At 42.0% G+C, this 22714-nt stretch overlaps 1 protein-coding gene across 1 annotated transcript in view; it reads left to right on the top strand.

Moving 5' to 3' along the window:
* The window catches only part of SLC25A18 (solute carrier family 25 member 18), a 671540-nt gene that overhangs the window by 326358 nt on the left and 322468 nt on the right, over positions 1-22714 (top strand). Inside the window, exon 5 of the mRNA XM_044088188.1 lies at positions 3273-3391. Within this exon, the coding sequence (XP_043944123.1) occupies positions 3273-3391 (119 nt within the window). The remainder of the gene's footprint in view (positions 1-3272; positions 3392-22714) is intronic.

Raw genomic sequence — 22714 nt, 5'->3', positions numbered from 1 at the left:
ACAGTCTTGGGCTAATAGCTGGAGTTCTTGTGCTGCTGGTACATCCAGTGACAGTATAGTGAGCTTAAAGATAGCAGGGGCATTCTAAACTGGTTCTAGTATTATACTTATTGCTGCTTTTGTATTTCTGCAGAAATTACTTTTCTTAATTATAAACATTAATATTTCTCTGCAGTTTTGTCTTCTTACATTGAATTAGGTCCTGCTTCTGATTATTTTATCATTAATATCTTTCAGAAATTGCATCAGATTTGTATGGGATGACTACTAAGTTGACCATGATTTTTATTTTTACTTTTTCTTATATTTCCTTTTGTTTAATCATCTCTCTGTCTTAATTAATATTTCTTCTGAAGTTGCAACCCACTAGTGAGCACCTGACACTCATCCATCAACAAAATCCTTGATCTGCCCAGCCTCCAAACCAAATTATATAGTAGAACTTTACATGCCTGAGGTCCTACGTAGGCTCATAGGATCATTGGAGGTTGCTAGGCTGTTGACCCAGAGGTCATTTCAAGCCTAGCCATTTCATCTGAATGTAACACCATACATACTGTAGTAAATATATAGGACTGTGTTTAGTAATGACTGCCCATGTCCACGAGGGTTGTGGGCACTATCCTTGGTATGAATTTACGGTGCCACATCCACTTGTCCAGATTCCTTTTGAATAGTGTCATAGAGGTATGTAATGTCTACTTGTAAATATGTGTGTAAGGTAACAGTGTTATAATAAACATTTATTCAATTAATCATGACGTTTTTAAAAACTGTTCAAGTATTTCTTCAATATTTGAATACACTTTGCCTGCCTGACAAAGAGCCACAGTTAATGAAACAGATTGTAGCAATGCTCTTACTCCATTAGATATTAGTCATATTAATATATCTCTTCTTATTTGTGACTGTAAGATATTTTTCTGTCATGGTTAATGTTGAATTAGAAAATATTTTTAAGGAAAAGAATATATTTAGTTAAGTAGGAATTGAGAGCGCTGAATTATTTAAAGTGTAATTATAATGATGATGTTCACCCATGAGTCAAAGGCAGGAACATTGTTATATACTGAACAGCATACGATATTTTAATATGCACTATTCTCATATAAGTGATACTAATCTGTATAAAGTGATTGATCAAAAGATATCTAATATTTTTGTTTGATTAAGAACTGATTAATAAAATAATTCATTTAGATTATTTTTAGGAGAAAGAGGTAAAAAAATATTAGAAGTAATACAATACTTTTTTATTGTATGCCTAAGGTTCATAAAAAATATATGATTCCATTGGACATCCTGTGATGTCTAGTTGTTGAAGTATTTTGCAGAACATAGGTTTCATTATAAATTACTGCTTGGCTAAAAAAAGCATCAGTGCTGCCTTCTTATACAAGATGCTGCTGATTTTGTAAATAGATTATGTAATAGTTTTGAAAATGGACAGGCATTGGTTAACTTTGTATGTTCAAAGTTTATACACAATAATAAATGCAGACATGGCATAGAAGCACCTGGAGTGATTCCCGTATGATGAATTATGTTATTGAGTTGACTGAATTTTGTTGACAAAATACTTTTTATTTTCAGTTAAAAAATTCCACCATCAATTGGCTTTGGGGAGAAGCTCATGCACTTTCTTTATGGGCAGGGTCAAAAAAATATTCTCTACTGAAATTAAGTCCAAAATATGAAAATACTAATTTGCCACAGAATACATGTAAGCAGAATAAAAGACTGGTTAATAGTAATTGCAGTCAGTCATGCAGCAGGAGGATGAAGTTATACATTAGTAGGGAAACAAATGCTGTAAATCTAGAAAATGTACCTTAAACTATTATTTTCACCTTCTTTTTGGGAGGCAGATAAGATAAGAGGTGCTTCATTTGGCGCATGGACCACTTACTGCTGGGGGTGTCATGTACTTATTGTATATAAGCCTGCCTGAAGAAAACGTTTTATTCCTGCATCCTTCATATGCATACTGTGTGACTTGGATTTTATCCAGGTCAGTAGTCACTGCTCATTCATGAAATTTCATTTTATTTAATACCCCTTGCATGATTAAGAAAGAATAAATAAATGACAGGATGGCACTCTGGTGCAGCCGTGAGCATGTCTTCCTCAAGGCTTTTGGTTTTTCCTCATTCAATGTGGATTTTGCCAAGGCTCATTATTGACACTTTGAGACCTATAACTGCCACTCCTGCAGCAACAAAAATATAAAGTATGAATGTTAAGAGAATTACAGTGAATCACAGATTTCACTGCAATGCCTTCATAGTGTTTTTGCAGAGGAAATTAACTCCCTTTTATCTCCCAACATTTGGGGGGTTATATCCCACCAACACCCCTGCTACTTATATACACTAATACCAAGACTACTGTACCTCAGACTAAGGGGAATTATCCTATTTGCTGTAACAGTATATACATTTCATTTTTGTACATTTAGTCTCACAAATTTGAAGGTTGCAATTGTGGTCATTGAATTTCAACAGGAATGCATTTGGCATATGCTCTCTTTGTCTGCAAAGAATTTTACTGGTCTTTTGGATTTCTTCCACATTCCACAGACATACAGGTAGGTTAATTGCTGATGCTGAAATTGGCCCTGGTTTATGTATATCCTGCAGTGGATTAACTACCACTCTAAGTCTGGTTCCTGACTTACACTATTGCTTGCTGGGATAGGCTCTGGCTCCCTTTGGCTGTGAACTAGTTAAAGAGAACTAAAAAGGAATGAAAGGATAAATAACAGCCAAGGATTTCTGTTCTAAAAGTACCCACTTTCATCAGTAGGTGGGTTTGTGTTTGTTTTTGAACATAGGCCATATGGAACCTATTTCAATATTGTCTTAAGGACTGTATTACTACAGGAGTTAACAACAAGCCTAATTTAAAGCCATGCCATATGTGGGTGATGATTACTATCAGGAAAACATTTTGCTTAGCTTAAAGAATTATAAGTTTTATAGAAAGTTCAAGGCCTAACATTACATGCCATCAGCTGTGGTTAATTCCAAGGGTTCTTAAGTCACTGTATATAGTGTGTATGTAAGCTTGTGTGTATGTATGGGTGTGCTCGTGCATGTGAATATTTGTGTGTGTGAGTATCCATATTTGTGTAGGGGGTAGAAGTATGGAAGCTACATGCTTGGGATGCTTAGCATAACTCCTGGCTCCCTTTCCTAAACAAATAAAAGCTGTAATTAGAGTTCAAAAACAGGGCTGTATTTATTTTGGTATGTTTTCTGTATTTTCTGTAGGAACAGCTTGACTATCTTCAAAGAGATGCTGGCAGGCTGCGGAGCTGGGATGTGCCAAGTCATTATTACTACTCCTATGGAAATGCTCAAAATTCAGCTGCAGGATGCGGGAAGGCTAGGTATAAACATAAGAGTTGTACAACTGCTGTGCTAGTACTGCAGTATGTAATGTAAATCTGTATCTGCATGCCACAGGCAATGCTGATACTGCATAATACAATATACAAGCATGATACTAAATGCATTACATACCGCAGTGTTTATAATGAATGCTCCAGTGTAGCTCCATACTAGTGTCTGCATGCCATGGTCACAGACCTGCAAGTGCAGTACCAGTACTGCATTTCTAGTATCCATCTGTGGTATTGAGTGCATATTGCAGGGGGCCTGGTGGCACAGTCCAGACAGTGCATGGTGTAGAGCATATACCGTAGGCAGGGACAATATCACTGTGACAACATTATATTGTCTAGTATGAAGCACGATGTTGAGATAGTAGTGATACTGCATTTTCCAGCAATTAAGCAAGCTATAGAGCATGTAATGCAGGCAGGGATTGATGATACCAGCAATGTATTGCGTAACATACTGCATGGCTTAGGCAGGTACTGATGGCATGGTAGTAATATTGCACTGTCCAGTTTCCATCCCAGAATAATTAATGCTTGTAGGCAGGGATTGATAATCCAGTAATGATGCAGTTATCTGCTGAAGCAGCATGCTTCTGTGGTACTGGGTGCATGCTATAGACAAAAGGAATGGGTTGATAATGCAGTGCTCTTCCTAAAGTCACCAGTATACCTCTGTGGTATTATGTAAAGCTGTACGATGGACAGTATGACAGTGGTGCAACAATGATATTGCTTTTTTAATATAGATCCATGGTACACAGCTCATGTTACAGGCAAGAATTAAGTAAAATCCTCTTGGTGTAGCTGCTTGTCTCTTTGGATGGAGTGCTCATACCTAAGCTTCTCCTTTTAATTCTACTTTCCCTGGATCCCCACCAAGCCAAGTTCGATCTCTTGGCCTACAGTGCTCTTTAACAGAACCAGGCAACCTTGGAATGAGTGTTATTTTCAAAATATACAAAAAGTATGTTTTATCTTCCAGACAGAATTAATTGCTAGCCCTTGTTTAATTTCTATTTTAAAGCACTCTATCACGGATGTTAGTTTGCCCCTTCCCATACTGTACTTCCTAACAGCAGTCTCCCTTTGCAAGCCAATTCAACTATTTGAAAGCCTTGCTGTTTTTCTAGTATTACTAAACCCTTTCTCCTATAACTTGTGGTCTTTCTAAATCCCACATACTCCTGGTTACAAGTGTTTATTTTATTTCAAAAGAAAGGTATGCAAAACAAGTAAGTCCAAAGTACCTACTGATTTTCTTATTGTTTCAGATTTTCTTATTGTTTCAGAACATTAGCTGCCCCCCCACATTCTGTACTTCTAACTGCAATCTGTCTTTATATGCTATACTATTTGTATGCTCTGCTGTTTCTCTACTTCTACTAAACATTTTCTCTTATAAATTCTTGTCTTCCTAATTTCCACATAACTCCTTGGTAAAATTGGCTTATTTTATTTCAATAAGACAGGTATGCAACAAGTCAGAGTACCTACTGCCTTTTCCTATTGTTTCTGTAGACTTGCATATCTGTGAAATCAGGGCCAGCCCTTTTCATCATACTATTGCTATCCACCACTTTTCTGGTCTATTCTGATCCTCCCCCTCCCCACAAGAACAATTGCAGCCTAATCAGGGCCAGCCCTTTTCATTATAACCTATAAACCCACTGATAGTCTTCCTTCATCTGTTGCCCGCTACACTCCCCTCCCTTTCCCCAATTCCCACCCGCACCAGTGGTCCTACCTTTATTACAAACAGTAACCTCTCCCACCCTTCAACCTATAACATCACCACACCTATACTTCCTCCTACAACTTCTCACTACTATCCCTCCTACTCAGCTAATATGTACAAGCACACCATACCTATACTCACTGCATGCACACTCCTTGCATACATCACATCTTATCAAACCTCCACCATTCCTGCACTCAACCACTACCACTGTACCACCACACACACCACCACTCATATCCCACCTCTACTCTACTACTCTCTTATCAGGTCAACAACCTTCCCAATACACCATTTATATAGACTACAGACCACAATACCTAAACTAAAAACAACCCCACAACCTAACATAACCCTACCACCATACCTATTGCCCACAGAACACAATCAAAAAACTTCCCTTATAAGCAAGCATATACAGAAATTGATAAAACTAATAATCTCATCCATATCCAACTTAGCACTCAGTGGAGACATCCATCCTAATCCTGGTCCCTCTATCTCCAACCCCTCCCCTCATAATCAGACTACAAACCACATCTCCCAAATCGTAGCCAATAGAAAGCCAATCGACCTCCTTCTGATAACCCTAAATATTAGAAGTATATGCAACAAGGTCCATGAATTCCATGCCACCATAGATTTCTACTCCCCTGATGTAGTGATCCTTACATAAACATGGTTAAAACCACACATTACTAATGAGCAAATCCTCCCTACTGGTTACAGTATACTAAGAGTAGACCGACTAAACAAAAAAGGAGGTGGTATAGCTATAATATTTAAGCAGCATCTAGACATCCAGATCTTAAAGTTAGCAGCTTCCCAAATAGGTAAGGAAGAAATAATATATACCAACCTTAAAATAAACCAAAATAAAACCCTAAACATAAAAAGTTGCTACTTCCCACCTGGCCACAACATCCCTCCACTTGAAAACCTCCTCAGCTGGACCACCCACCACCTACCCCAAGAAACTTTAATTCTAGGAGACTTCAACACTGACTGGCAATCCTGCTATAGCAACCACCCAACCCATCATGTAAATTTTCATAGCTTCACCCAGCTAGTCCAGTCACCTACTAGGATAAATAACTCCAACAAACACACTACCCTTGATTGGATACTAGTCAATAAGAGCCCCCAGTCATATATAGCAGGCTGCTTATCTGACAGCCTCAGTGATCACTCCCCAACCTTCTTACTAAGAAAACACCTTTATAAAGCAAAACCCATCATCTACTGTCAAATATGCAAAAAAACTAACTTCAACCCTCTCTCATTGAGCTCATCCCTAAAAAGACTGTAACTGGCAACCTCTTAAATACCTCAAACTAGAAGACGCAGTTGACTACTTTAATAAAACATTCCTAAGCATCCTTAATTACCACTCCCCCATAAGACGTTCCCAAACTAGAGCCCAACAATCCCCATGGCTACAAAAAACATGAAGTCTGAAATGAAAAACAGGGATAAAGCATGGGACAACTGGCGCAAAACAAAAATCCCCTCTACTAGGCAAAAATTCCTAGAACTACGCAATAGAACCAAAAATCTTATAAAACAGGACAAAATCCAATACTACCAGTCTGTCCTTACCTCCTCCCAACATAACCCCAAACAATTCTGGTCCTCAATAAACTCCATCCTCCACCCAGGTAAAGTAAGTACACCCACTCCTAACTTAACTCACTCCGAAAATATTGCTACCTCTTTCAAGAATCACTTCACACAAACCGTACTATCACTAACTAGACAACACAACCCTCCCATAAACACACACCATCAGCTAGAACTAACAATCTCCCAACTAGCTTCTCTTTCTCTCCTGTTTCTACCTCCAAAATAAAACTACTACTAATTAAACTTAAAACCACCAGATTAGCAGCAGACAACCTCCCAGGTGAATACATTCAACTTGCAGCTGAAGCTCTAGCCTACCCTGTTGCACCAACAGATCTCTGTCAGAAAGTTATGTTCCTACACTATGGAAAGTCTCACACATAATTCCCCTACACAAAGGAGGCCCCTCCACAGATCTAACCAATTACCACCCCATAGTTATTATCTCACCACTCTTCAAAATACTAGAGAGATGCATTCATTCTCAAGTCTCAGATCACCTCCTTGCTAACAGCCTCCTCTCCAACACACAACACGGTTTCTGACCTAACCATAGCACCACCACCGCCTTACTCTCTTTCTCTAACACTATCCTACAAAATAAAAATGCAGGTTATCTCTGCTCAGCTACCTTCCTAGATCTCTCTAAAGCTTTCGACATGGTCCCACACAAACAACTCATCTCTCTTCTTAATAACCTATCCTTCTCTCAACCAGTCATCAACTGGTTTCAGAGTTACCTATCTGACCGCCAACAAGCAGTTGTTTGGCAGGACAACCTATCCCCCTAACCACAAGTCTCCATAGGAGTTCCCCAAGGGTCCATCCTGGGACCCCTACCCTTCTCTATTTTCACCAATAATCTAGCCTCAACCACAACACATGGCACACTCATACAATACGCAGATGACTCAACCATCATCTGCACAGCCCACTCCCTACCAGAACTGCAAAAGGTCACACAGGAAGCATTTTCTTCTATTGAAACTTGGCTATCTGATGCCCAACTAATACTCAACCCAAGCAAAACAAAATTACTAATCTTCCAACCCACCAAACTTACCCTAGACAGCTGTCACTTTAACATCACAGCAAAAGACAACACCACCATCCATTCTACAGAACACACCAAATTACTAGGAGTAGAAATGGACAATAAACTGAACTTTGACATTCACATTTCCATGACCATTAAAAAAGTGCACAAAAAACTAGGAGCATTATATAGAAATCAGCAACTACTTACCAAAGCAGCTAAAATTTCGGTAGCAAATTCTCATCTTATCTCTACCCTACTCTATGCCTCTCCAATATTTACTAACCTTAGACAATGCGATCTAAATAAGCTCGAAACCTGCTACAACAAAATCGCCAAATTCGCCACAGGAGCTTCCTACTGTACTCACCACTGTCTCTCACTAGCAGAACTGGGCTGACTAGAGCTCCCCCACCTCCTTCAATGGTACCAACTCGCACTTGCGCACAAACTAGTAAACCAACCACTAAAAGTCCCATCCCTCCAGAATCTACTCCAACCCTACATAACCACAAGACCACTAAGATCCAGCCACAAAAACCTCCTACAGGTCACAAGAGCCATTAACTCTTCTGGAGAAGCATTATTCTCTTGCACTATAGCCAAACTCTGGAACTCCCTCCCATCCTCAGTTACCTCTGTAACTTCTTGCACCCACTTTAAATCCTTACTAAAATCACACTTCAAAACTTGCCAGATATGCCCTTGCAACCCCCCCCCCTCTAATACCATCCACTCCCCCCACCCACTACCTCTCTCAGCCCCCTGTCAACAACCTACTCTTAGCAAGCTTGGCTACTCATGTTCCCAGCTACCTACCACATAATACTAACTTCTTGTAGCAATAACTGCTAATGGCTGTTATGTACCTCAAAAACAGATTGTAGCAATTGTTCACTGATGAATCTCAACTACATTTGTAACCATGTTTAGTATATGTCACCATATTTTAAAATTGTACTATGTTCTACAGCTGTTTTATATCTGTTTTCTTCTTGTCTTGCGTCCTTAACTGGACCAATGTCTATATTTAAATGCTATGTTTTTTTTAACTGTATAATGCAAATAATACTTAATGTGGAGCTTTTCTCCCAGGGCCTCCACTGAAAACAGACCTGTGTCCAGTCGGACTCTCCCGGTCAACAAATGTAAATAAATAAATAATAATAATGTTTGCAGGAACTTCTTTATTTAATGGTATTGTACCTGCCAGGGATGGGAATTATACAGGAACTTATGCCCAGTTAGCTAGGTTGGATCCCAAGTAAAGTCATAGGGGTCTGATGTCCAGGCAGTAGTCTCATCTCTGATGGGTATAAGAATTGATATACTTTAGCATGATAGTTAAAATAACACAAAAATAACTATATTATGGTACTTGTTGAGTATTAAGCATGCACAAATGTGTAGCATATTATATTGATGTAGAAGAATTTTTAAATTTGTGAAGACACTGAATGCAACCTTAACTTAATAAACTCTAAAAATTCAAAAGTGAAGAACTATTTGAACTTGAACCCAACAAGAACTAAAACTGAACTGAAACTTCTGAAAAATTACATGGCACGCAACCCCTTCTTACTGTTAATTGCTTCACTGCTAACATACCACTACGTGTAGATATATACACACATGCAGTATGATCTGCCCTACTTTTAAAGAAAAGTGTAACAAATGTATAGCTATTTAAGCTATATATATACATCTCGACTGTAAATATATTTCAGCTATACTTGCGTATTTATAAACATCTCGACTGCAAATATATTTCAACTATACTTGTGTATTTTGCGAAAATACAGTAATACTGACCCAGTATATCAAAATCGCACTTTAGATACTGATTATGAAAAACAATTGCATTTTGATAGTCTCAATCAGCTTGCATATATTGAGTCATTATAACATATGGATTTCTTTTTCTGCCTTCCAAACCTATAATATTGTCTAGGTATAGATTGCTTTCTTGAAATTATATTATCTGGAACTACAACTTGCTGTGAAACAGTTCTCCAGACAGTATCAGTTTTAGTAGTTCCCTGAACATTAGACTCTTTTTGCTGAATCTCTGTATTGCCTGAAGGTATCATTTCTCCACTAAGGAGGTAGTAGTACTTCAACAGAAGGATAGTTATTGACAGTTTGAGGTAGTAATTGTGTCACTGATAATCCTGGTAATTGAGCTTCCTCAAATCTAGTTTGTAATTTAAATAAATGCTTCTCTTTTCTTCTGCAGCTCTGCATGTCAGAACTCTGTGCATATAAAATTTTTGGTTGTTCCTTTGGTTATAACACTGTAGCAGTAACATTTCTGCACATTAATTCCAAAATCCATGCTAACCCTTATATTTTCTTTTTAATGCAATTGTGTGAGCTTTTTCATTCATAGGATCATAGGAGATTATTAAGCTATTGACCCGAAGGTCATTTTAAGTCTAGCCGTTTCAACACAATGTAATACCATAGAGGTACTAGTCAATACCCAAAATTGCATTTAATGATGACTGCCCATGTCCAGGAAGGTTGTGATTGCTATCCCCAGTAAGAATTTATGGTGCCCCATCCACTCATCCAGGTTTCTGTTGAACAGTGTCATAGAGGTGCTCTGTTTCACATGAATTGGTAGCCTGTTCCAAAAACGTGGCAGTTACTGGTTGATAAATCTGTCCCTCCAGGTTGTCCTATTTAAGTCATAGGCAATATTTAAGTCCCTGGAACAGGTAGCCCTAGACCCATTTGATTTACAGATATGCAGTAAGTTCACTGGGTTTGGATCTTGGGTTGCTCTGTAAGCTAGGCATAAGTCTCCTCTAAGAAGTCTGTACAATGCTGAGCATAGTGACAGGGATTTTAGTCAGTCCGTGTAAGGCACATGCTGGAGGCCCTTTATATTCTTTGTTAGAAACCTCTAAGGTCTCTCTAATTGCTGTAGATGCTTAGTACGTTACCTACAGAATGGGGCATTTTACTCAATTATGGGCCAGATAACTGCCGAGTAAAGAGAGGTTATAACTTCTTTGGCTCTCGAGGTGATGCCTTTGCTAATCAAATGAGCTATGTGGAAAGCTTTCCTTACAACAATAGACTAGTGGTGATCGAAGTTAAGGTCGCGGTCAACCTGTGATCCCAGTTCCCTTACCATTTCATGGGTACTTAAGGTATTGTTATTGATTTGATAGTGTGAAGGGACATTGTTTGTGCCGAAGGGAATAATGACGCATTTCTTTGCATTCAGTTTGAGACCGTGACTAATATAGCAGTCGTTGGTCTGTGTAAGATCATCGTGGTGTATAATGACTTCATTTGGGGATTCAATGGTTGCAACTAGTTTGCAGTCATCTTGAAACCTGGTCAGCCACAACCGTTTAGTTTTGACCGGAACTTCTGAGAAGTATATACTAAACATTAGGGGACCCAGCACTGACCCCTGTGGCACCCCACTGGTAACACGTCTGCTGGTTGATGTGGAATCATCCACTTTGATAGTGTGTGTCCAGTTTGTGAGCCAGTTGGCAACCCATCTTACAACAAAGGGGTTTACATTCAGTTTGTTAAGTTTATTGGTAATGCCTGAATGTGGGATTGTGTCGAAAGCCTTTGCCAAGTTGAGGTATGGTGTGTGCACAGATTTGCCCTCATCGGTGGCCTTGGTCACACTTTCAAAAAAATCCACCAGATTTAACAGGCGGGATCAGCCCTTTATGAAGCAGAAGGGTCAAGGGTTTGGAGGTCACCTATATATCAAGGATATCCACACCTCCAGGTTAGTGGCATTGCACGAAGTATCGGAGACCATCCATGTGCAACTAACAGTGGGCAAGACTGCTTTTCAGTTTATAGCATCCTACAGACCACCCTCTCAAAGTCAGGAATCCCACTCGGCTTTCCTGAAAACATTGGAGAACATGAAGATCTCTCCGAACACCATTATACTAGGCGACTTCAACTACCCAAACATTGACTGGGAGCACTACTCAAGCCCCAGCACCTTAGCCCAAAGGTTTCTGGAAATTATAAACTCAAATGCTATGGAACAACTAGTCACCACTCCCACAAGAGGGGACAACATACTAGACCTGATCATTACCAACATGGGGACTCTATGCTCCACACCAGAAGTATATCCCTCATTGGTAAGATCAGACCATAAATTTATTTCACTGGATGTCCACATCCCGACCCCACCCCCAGCCCAGAAAACCACAGTGAAAAACTTCTCAAAAGCGAACTTCTCACTTCTCAAAACCGAAGTGGAATCCTTCAAGGCCCCAGGGACAGTGGAAACTACGGCCCAAACTGCAGAATCCTATATAAACGCATTCTACGGACATCTCCAGGAATGCATGGATCATGCCAGTCTGGTGGACCCCTGCTATAAATAAACTGTACAACAGAAGGAGGAAGCTACTGCATGATAGAGCAAAATCCCTAATAGGGAAGGCATCTCTGATCAGTACTAGCAAAAAATTACGATCCCTCATAAAATCCTCCAAGGCCAGCTTCGAGAGAAAAGTTGCACAGGACACCAAAGACAATCGTAAAGCTTTTTTCAGTTATGTTAGGAACCTGGGATGCAACTCCCAGACTTGTTCTGAGTTGATTCTAAACGAAAAAAATACACTGAACCCACAGACATTGCCAATATCCTGGCAGACAGGTTCAGTGCAAACTTCTCCCCCCCCCCTCCCCAAAAGAGCAAGTATCTATCCCGGCAGAGGGCTGCCTCCCAAACATCTCTGATGCTCAGGTGAAGGTTGCCCTCTCCAAAGCAAAAAACACTGCTTCCATGGGACCAGATGGCGTCCCAGGTTGCGTCCTACATGAACTCCAAGAGGAACTAATCCCTCAAATAAAACAGCTATACAGTCTCAGCCTCACTACAGGATATGTGCCCACAGAATGGCGTACAGCAACAGTGGTCCCACTCCACAAAGGTGGAGCCTCTACGGACCCTGGAAACTATCGCCCCATAAGCCTGACTAGCTTAGTCTGCAAGGCTATGGAGAGGATCATCATGGAGCTCATAAACAAAGACATTGGGGACCTACAGACACTAGATCCTACCCAGTTCGGCTTTGTCAAGGGCAGATCCTGCCTTTTGAACCTGGTTGACTTCTTCGAAACAGTCACCAAAGCCATAGATGAAGGGAAGGTAGTCCACACAGCCTATCTGGACCTTGCAAAGGCATTTGACACAGTACCCCACTGGCATCACAGATAAGCTATCCAGCTTAAATATAAAGATGGGTCGCAAACTTGCTCAAAGACAGAACCCACAGAGTGAGAGTTGCTGGAGCCATGTCAGACTCGAAACCGGTCACAAGTGGCATCCCACAGGGTTCTGTCCTGGGACCACTCTTGTTCGGTATATACTTTTCCGAGGTACAAGCAAACGTGGGAGGACTATGGCTCACCAAGTTCGCAGACGACTGCAAACTGGGCGCCATAATCGACTCTCCAGCTGACACAAACATCCTTCAAAAAGGTCTCACAGAGACAGATAACTGGTGCCAGCACCATGGTTTAAAGCTAAATGCCAAAAAATGTATAGTCATACCCTTTGGCAAAAACAATGTGCCCACAAATTACCACATAGGTGGAAACCCATTAAGTACAGAGAAAGTTATTAGGGACCTGGCGACCCAAGTTGATAGCAATCTCTCCTTTGAAAACAACATTGCCAAAGTGGTTAGAAAGACCTTCTACATAGCCCACCTCATCACGAAGGGTTTCACATCTAGATCAAGAGTGGTAATCGTGCCCCTTTATTCATCCCTCATCAGGCCCATCATAGAATACAGTGCCCCTTTTGGGATGTACCTTACCCAACACCTGCAGCAATTAGAAAGACCCCAAAAGTATCTCACCAAGAGGATCAAGGGTCTCAAACAGATGCCATATGCTGCTTGGTTTAAAAATCTCCAGCTCTACTCAGTTGCATACCGCCTACTTCGAGGCGATCTATGCCTGACATACAAAGCTATGTCAAATCCAGAATTAATGGACATGCTCCACCTCAGTAAATCTAAATCCCTTAGAGCCACACACTCGAGGGACTTGAACCTCAGCACAGAAATAAATAGAACTTGCTGGAGGGTCAGGTTCATAACCCAGAGGCTCCCTTCGCTCTGGAATAGAATTCCAGTTCATGTGAGGCAGAGCACCTCACTGAATCTCTTCAAGAAGAATCTCGATAGGTGGATGGGGGATCATAGGTTTGTCCCAGGGATTACTCCAGTGTCACTATTAGACAGAGGCACAGTAAACTAAACCTTAAAAAGGGCACAGTATACTCAAATCAAGGGGTGGCGTAAGCCATACAGAATCGGGCTAGGCTTATAATTGCCCCAGGGCAGATAGCCTAGTATGAACCTATGAACCTATGTCTTTATTTATGAGGTCCATAATGATATGTTCCATGGCCTTACAAATGAGGCTGGTCAGGCTTATGGGTCTGTAATTATCTGGATCTGTTGCTAGGCCACCTTTGTGGAGGGGAATAACTGTAGCTATTCTCCATTCCACAGGAAGAAACCCTGTGGTTAGACTATGATTGAAAAGGATACTTAGTAGTGATGGTAGTTCATGTTTTAGCCTGTTTAGAAGACAGGCTCAGATGTTGCCTGGTCCCATAGAGGCTGTGTTCATTTCCTTGGACAGGGCTTTGAGCATCTGCTCTTTAGATATTTAAGGGAGGGGGGAGTTTGAGGAGGGTTTGTTGTAAGTTAGGAGGGGATAAGGGAGTGAAATTTTCGGCAAACTTATCTGCTAGCAAGTTCACTATCTCTGTAGGGTCAGTGTATATGATACTGTTGGCCACCAGTTCTGAAAGTGCTTGGGTCCTATTTTTTAGGTTACGTACATAGCTGTAAAAGGCCATATGGTTATTTTTGGCAGTACTTGCTATGTTTCTCTGAAAGGAGCTCTTGGAGGATTTAACAAGTTGTCTTAGTTGCCTGTTAAGGCTGAGGAGAGTGCTTTTCCATTGTTGGGTACTTGTCATTGTTTTCTTGGACAGCAATGTTTTGCATTTATTGTCGAGTTTGTTGATGCTGTAAGTCAACCATGGCAGCTTGATTTTATTTAGGGCTCTGGCTTTGATTCTGTCAAGTACAGCCGAGCTTATACACTTATGCAAGTGATTGTACAGGGCTTTAGTGTAAGCTTCGTTGTAATTACCTCTTTCAACTTGGGGTGGGGCTTGAAATGTATTTATGCCTTCACTTAGGGGGGGGTATAGTATGCCTTGGTGAAGTTTTTTAGTCTGATTTCACCCTTTGTGAGTTCTGATGTTAGTGTCAGTTCGAAGGTGACTGATTTGTGGTCAGTTTTAACTAATGAGGGTCAATCAGTTGCAGCAGTGCACCTATTTAACATGTTGGTGAGGACCAGATCTAGAATGTTTGTTCTTCTTGTTAGGGTATGGACAATTTGCTCCAGGGCATTTGAATTCATAAAGTTAAGGAACTTGTGTGCTAGTGATTTTGGTTGATGGAAGGATAATAGAAATCCCCCATAACCAGTGTGTTTAGTAAAATTTGGTTTGTCTTAAGTTTGATTAAGTAGGCTTCATGGGTATTGTGACCCATGGAGGGGGATCTATAACTGGCTAGTACTTGAATGGAGGTCTTACCCACTGTAACCTGGATTTGGAGTAACTCCATGGAGTTGTCCAGTCTAAATAGATGTGAGGTGAATTTATCTCTAATAGAGATTGAAACACCACCTCCTTTGGTTTTCACATGTTCCTTTTGGAGTCTAAAGGTGTGGAAGGTATTGTAGCCTTGCAGGGCCAGGATACTGTCTGAGGCCTTAAACCAGGTTAGTCTGACTGCACAGACATCTACATCTTCTAGTTTTTGATTTAAGCTCCTAGCATTTAGCAGCATGACCTTTATTTTGTTCTGATTGGTTAATTTCACATTGATAATGTTGTTTTTGAGACCTTGCCTAAAAAAGGCACTATGGGGGAGGTAAGAGCCTTTGCCAGTAGCCGAAAGCCTAGGGATGCCAGGTGCAAACCATCTCTGGCAAAGCAGCGAGGTTTGTCGACCATAGCTTCCCAGGCAGACAAGAACTGGATCCCCTTGGAATGACACCAAAAACTAAGCCAGTTATTGAAATCAATAATTTTTTTGTTAATACTGGCAACAACAGAAACATGGCAGAGACAAGCAGGTAGATAAGAACAAACCAACTTTAATAAAACAACAAACAATGAAAAAACAGATAAGCACTTTCTCACCCTAAAGGTGCTTCTTCAGACCATAAAAAATACAAATGCAAATAGCAAATGTGAAGTTGTTCAATCTCACCGTTCATTCTTCACTGATAGGTTCGGAGCCAATCCTCGGCTCCAACACGGCCGACTAGCAAGCTCAAAGTTCTCCAGTAGCTCAAGACCCCACCCCTTATCCCACAATGCACTGCTAGAATTACCACAGATCTAGTTTGCCACGGCACGGATCTCTTGGTTTCCAGCATTGCTCGAGACTTTATTGGGAGTTTTCAACTTTCAGCAAGTTATATTTTTCAATTTTTATATATCCTTGATCTATTTTAAATAGTAGATATTACTAGTTAGTATATAGTTGTTTTCTGTATTCATACCCCTTTCCTCAGTAATATCTTTCTTTGCCTTCAGCCCTTTGGCCTTAGGATCCCTTTCTTTAGTTGTTAGTCAGTGTTCCCTGTTGGGACTATTGTTATTGGATTACTTAATCCTGTTTATATTGATATAGTTGTCAGTTGCCCCTTTTGGGCTGTGTGTGTTTTGTGTGAGTTAGTTAGTTAAAATTCCTAAAATAGCTTATAGTTAAATAGTGTGTTCCATTTAGTGGAAATGTCTGAAAGAAAAGACAAACATCCAAAGTCTGGGTTTAAAAAATGCCCAGACTGCGGACAGAAAATGTCAGTCACGGATGCCCATGTGCAGTGTGTTTACTGTTTGGGTGAGGTGCACCTGCAAGAGTCATGCAGTATCTGTCACTCCTTTTCCACCAGAGAGCTAGCAGAAAGGAAGAGGAAGTTAATTGATAGGGGTATTATCAAACACCCTTTTTCTGAGGCATTGTCTGACCAGGATGGAGCCAGTAAATCATCCAAATCTTCCTCTGAATCTAGGTCTAAAAAAGGAAAAAGGTCAGAAAGTGTGGTGACTGGCTCCACCGCCTTCGGAGCCAACAGTCTGTTCTTTTTGGAACTGGAACACTGCTTTGGAACCGGTTGCCGAAAAACCTCCATCCATATTGCTCCAGTCGGCTCCATCTGTTCACTCTTCCAGGTCCTCTGTCAGCCTTTCTGATCTGGATATGGACCGGCTGGTTCAGAAACTCTTAAAGGCACCAGGCCTAGCTAAATTGCTGTTGGCTCAGACCCAAATGTCGGAGCCGAAGACCACTACTCTTGAATTGTCTGCTCCTCCTCTGAGCCATACCAGACCTTCGGAGCCAGAGGAGGCTGACCTGATGATTGTGGATCCCTTGGAGCCGACACCTGCTCCAGTGTCGTTGGCTCCATCTGCTCGGATGTTCTCGGTGCCGACTGGGGACTCTAGGAGCCGACACTCTCCGGTCGAGTCCTGGGAGGATAGCCGCACCAACTTGTCGGTGCCGACTGTTCCTCTTGGGGCCTCGGCTCGGGAGAGCTCAGCTCCTGCCTTGGGCTCGGACCCCACGGCTTCGATGCGGGAGGAGATTGCGGCTCCATCGGAACCATTGACTCCTTCTCATCGGAGCCGAGGTGCATTTGAAGCCATGAGGCGAGAGTTGTTTCCTAAGGCTTCCTCATCTCAAGGTTTGACCTCTTCTTCCCCTGAAGTGCCTGTGTCAGTTTCTGTCTCCTCCGGTCATCCCAGGCGTAGAGACCCTGAGCCTCAGGTAGCCCCACAGGGTGCTCTCTGCTCTTCTGAGACCTCTCCAGAAGTTCCCTCTGAAGAGGTTCCCAGGAAGAGATTATGCAAGAGGAGGCATTTGGACTCCCCCCCCAGGAGTCACTCACATTGGACACTGACTTGGATGAATCAGAAGGGTCCCCTAGATCCCCCTCTGAGGACATCTCCTTTGCGGAGTTCTTGAAATTCTTAGGCAGAGGGGTGATTGGAAGTCCAAGAGCTCTACTGAGGATGAGTCTGTTCTCCTGAAGGCATTCGGCTCTCAGCTTTCCACCTCTTGGGTGTCTCTGCCCTATGATGAGCTTATGGATCTGTACTCTGATAGGGCATGGGAGTCACCAGAATCTATGGAACTTGTTCCTAGGAGGCCTAATAAGTTTATTTCAGCCCCTGTGGATAAGTCCTTTTTGACGAAGGGAGTCCCTGTTGATGCCATGGTGGTGGCAGCAGACACCAAAAAGGAAATGTCTGAGACATCCTCATCTATCCATCCTCCTAACAGAGAATCTAGGATCATGGATAGATATGGGAAACGCATGCTCAGTTCAGCGACTTTCTCACTCAGATCACTGAACTACTTGACACATTTTACCAGGCTGCAGAGAGATCTCCTTAAGGAGTTGGGAGATACTCTTAAGGGTGCTGTAGCTTCGAGTGTATCTGACAAGATTGCCACTCAGCTCTCTACCCTCAGTTCGATAGCCAACCTGTCCCTGTGTCTCGTATCTTACGCAGCTGTTGGTTTGAGTAGAGCTGCAGGTGCAGGAATCACTCTTCGTAGGCATGCCTGGATGCGACTCTGTTCCTTCATGGAACCCTTCAAGTCTTCCTTTACTAATACCCCATTTGATGGCTCATCTGTGTTTGGGCCAAAGGTGAAGGAGACTTTGACCAGGTGTGAGCAAGAAGGAAAGACTCTGTCTGCCGTCGGAGTCCGTTTTTCCACCCCCACTCGACCCTTTCCCAAAGGTCAGAGGGGAGGAAAGATGAGGTTCCGGAAAGCCCATGGAGCCTTTCAAGACACACGTGGAGAGCCCCCCTCCAGAGCCAGAGGAGGGGGTTTCAATGGAAGACACTGCCTTCATGGCAGAGGGGGTCCGCCACACCAGGGTGACAGAGATCACTTCTCTGGTCAATCCTACCAGTGCTGCTGAAGGGAAGCCCACTTGTCCTACTCTGGAGGCAGTCGGGGGTCACTTATCATTGTACCCAAAAGCCTGGCTAAATATAACAAAAGACAGTTGGGTACAAAGTATCATTTCCAGAGGGTATTTCATACTGTTCTCCATCCAGCCTCTTCCCATCAAAAAAATCCCGGACGTTCCACCCAGTCACATGGGACAAGCAGCAATAGAGGTACGCCGATTGCTAGAAAAAAAAAGAGTCATCCAGCCAGCCCCAGCAGACCAGACAGGATTCTGAACTTACTCAAGATTCTTTTTGGTTCCAAAGAAAACAGGGGACTGGAGACCCATTTTGGATCTCAGCAGACTCAACCAATTTGTGAGAAAAGAGAAGTTCCGAATGGTCACGCTACAGTCCATACTCCCGTTTCTAGGGAAGGACAATTGGATGTGCTCGATCGATCTCAAGGATGTGTACTACCACATATAGATGGCCAGATGATCCAGAGATCACCTGTGTTTCCGGCTGGGAGCCAATCATTATCAATTCCGAGCTCTGCCCTTTGGTCTCACTACAGCCCCCAGAGAGTTCACCAAGTGCATGGCAGTAGTCAGGCTCACCTGAGGCGTCTAGGATTCCAGGTGTTTCCGTATTTGGATGATTGGCTCCTTACCTCCACCACCAGCAATCAACTTCTTCAAGCGAGAGAGGCTACTCTGACACTCTGCGATCGGCTAGGCATTACAGTCAACTTCGAAAAGTCTGCCTTGTTGCCATCGCAGCATATCATTTTTATAGGTACAGAACTAGACATTTCAACCACCACTCTTCGCCTTCCATCAGAAAGAATTTCTATTCTTCGCCAACACATCATGCCCCCTGATATCAAAGAATAGAGCACCAGCTGCAGAGGTATAGAAAGTTCTAGGATTGACATTGGCAGCTATTTTAGCAATCCTGTTAGCAAGGATGCATATGAGAATCCTTCAATGGCTTCTATTCACGCAATGGTTTTACCAAGAACTTCCAAAGAGTCACATGATCCTGATAACGAATTCCTGCAAGAAGGATCTTCAGTGGTGGTTGACGTCTCTTCATGTCACAACAGGATGTCCTTTCATGTTCCCCCCTCCAGTTGCCACTGTGACCACGGACACTTCCCTGATAGGGTGGGGGGGGGGGGCTTTTTCAGGGAAAGACTGCCCAAGGCACATGGACAGATCAAGATTCACATCTGCATATCAATGTCCTAGAGATGAGAGCAGTACTTCTAGCATTGCAATACTTTCAGGACTCTCTTCCTCTAGGGACAATTGCAATACAGACAGACAACATATCAGTGGTCTGGTATCTGAACCAGCAAGGTGGGACTAAGTCTTATCCCCTTTGTCGAGAAGCCCTCAGAGTATGGCAGTGGGCACTGTCATCCCAGTGCTTTCTGTTGGCAACGCACATCCCGGGCAAATCCAACATCATAGCGGACAGACTGAGCAGAGCAATTTTATTGTCCCACGAATGGTCCCTCAAACAAGAGATTGTGGACAGGATCTTCCACAAATGGGGCCAGCCTTCCTGCGACCTGTTCGCCAGTTACATCAACAACAAATGCAGAAGCTATTTTGCCCTGATTCCCATGCCAGGTCACTCCCCGAGGGATGCTGTTGTCCACGATTGGCCCCCGGATCTCCTCTACGCATTTCCACCAATTCCCCTGATACCCAAATTCTTACAGAAAGCAAAGTTGCTGGGACGGACGATCATCCTTATAGCCCCTCATTGGCCTCGGGAGATTTGGTTTCTGTTTCTTTACCATCACATTCTGGAAGATCCATGGATCCTGGACCCGGTTCCGGACTTGTTGACACATCCGTCAGGGGATCTTCATCCATCCTTGCAGACACTGAAGCTAACTGCTTGGCTGCTCCAATTCCCGCATAGCCAGGCTCTATAATCTTTCCCATGACACTAGTCAGATTTTGTTGGCTTCTCGTAAACCTTCCACTAGAAAATTGTGTCATAGTAAGTGGAAGAGATTTTCCATTTGGGCTTCTTCCCACAACATTGACCCTTATCAAGTGCCATTGTCTTCTATCTTACAGTTCTTGACAGAAATCTTCAACAAAGGAGCACCGGCTGCTACGGTGCGCGTGCAATTAGCTGCTATATCTAATTTCCATGTAGGAATCGATGGTTTGAATATTATGGCTCACCAATTGTCTAAGGCTTTTCTAAAAGGTTCCTTTCACATGAGGTCTCCAGTGAAGACACCTTATTCCCCCTGGAATTTTAATTTTATGTTATCTCGTATCATTCTTCCTCCTTTTGAGCCTGCATCATCTTGTGAACTAAAATTTCTGTCACGGAAAACTATCTTCTTAGTAGCCATCACTTCAGCCCACAGAGTGTCAAAGCTCCAAGCCCTATCCATCAAGCCCCCTTATAAGTTTCCATGCTGACAGAGTATCTCTTAGGACAAATCCATCCTTTTTGCCCAAAGTATGTTCTGAGATTAACATTAATCAAGTCATTGAGTTGCCCATTTTCTTCCCTAATCATACCAACAAATTGGAATATATGTTGCACAAACTCGATGTTCATAGACAATTTAGATTTTATTTTGACAGAACAAAAGACATTAGGAAATCAGATCAGCTAGCTCCTTGTGTCCTTTTCTGAGGCCAGGAAAGGTAAATCAGTTGCAAAAACAACCCTGTCTAAGTGGCTGTCTGATTGTATCACCTACACATATGCTTGTCATAATATGCCCTTGTCTAGTAAGATAAAGGCTCATTCAACCAGAGCAGTTTCTACCTCTTCAGCCTTTCAAGCCAAATTAGCTTTGGACAACATCTGTGCAGCAGCCACATGGTCTAAACCTCACACTTTTATAACTCATTACAAAGTGGATAAGGTCTCCAGGGACAGGGCTTCATTTGGTTCTACGGTTCTGAAGAGTGTACTTCCGTGAGCCACCCAAGATCAGGGTGCTAGGGATGCTACCCATCAATGAAGAATGAACGGCGAGATTGAACAACTTCACACAAAGAAGTTATGTACTCACCATAACGTTCCATGTGAGTTGTTCCATCTCGCCTTCATTCTCACGTCCCTCCCTCTTTCCCCCTCCTGGCTGGCAGTTGACCTGGAGGCTGTCTTCATCCTGTTTTTTCAATGTGTCTTCATTTCTAGACAGAATAATTATTGTACTTCTATATACTACGCAGCAAACAAGATCTGAGGTAATTCCAGCAGTGCATTGTGGGATATGGGTGGGATCTCGAGCTACTGGAGAACTTTGAGCTTGCTAGTCGGCCGTGTCGGAGCCGAGGATCATCTCCGAACCCATCAGTGAAGAATGAAGGCGAGATGGAACAACTCACATGGAACATTATTGTGAGTACATAACTTCTTTTTATATACAATATAACAAACCATGACATCACAAATATCCAATAAATGCTTAAAAACAATTAAAATCCAATGAATAAGGTCTCTGGATTTCAAAACGGGCTAAAAATAAGCTCTTCCATTTAAACCAGGTATCTTGTCTGCTTGTAACTTAATAATACAGTTTAACGCTCTCCACTTTGTGTAGTTCTTAAATCACCCAAATGTGTGCCACGTTCTGCTACCTCTATTACCATAAAACTAAAGTCATGGGAATTATCATTATTAATGACATGCCTAGAAAGTGCATTCCTATCATCAGCTGTATGTATACTGTATAGATGTTCCCTAATGAGCTCAAAAAAAAAGGACAATTGGTTTTACCAACATAGAAACTGTTTCAGGAATTGCAGATGGCTAAATAAATAACATCACAAGTGTGGCAATTCGCTGTAAATCCAACACTGTGTGTAACCGCCAAAACCGGATGTATAAACAAATTCAAAGTATTAA

The sequence above is a fragment of the Protopterus annectens genome, chromosome 11.part0 (assembly GCF_019279795.1).
Source record: "Protopterus annectens isolate FY-2018-M chromosome 11.part0, PAN1.0, whole genome shotgun sequence".
NCBI classification, from domain to species: domain Eukaryota; kingdom Metazoa; phylum Chordata; order Ceratodontiformes; family Protopteridae; genus Protopterus; species Protopterus annectens.
The sequence above is the reverse complement of the archived record's forward strand: the minus strand, read 5'-3'. Positions and strand labels throughout refer to the sequence as shown.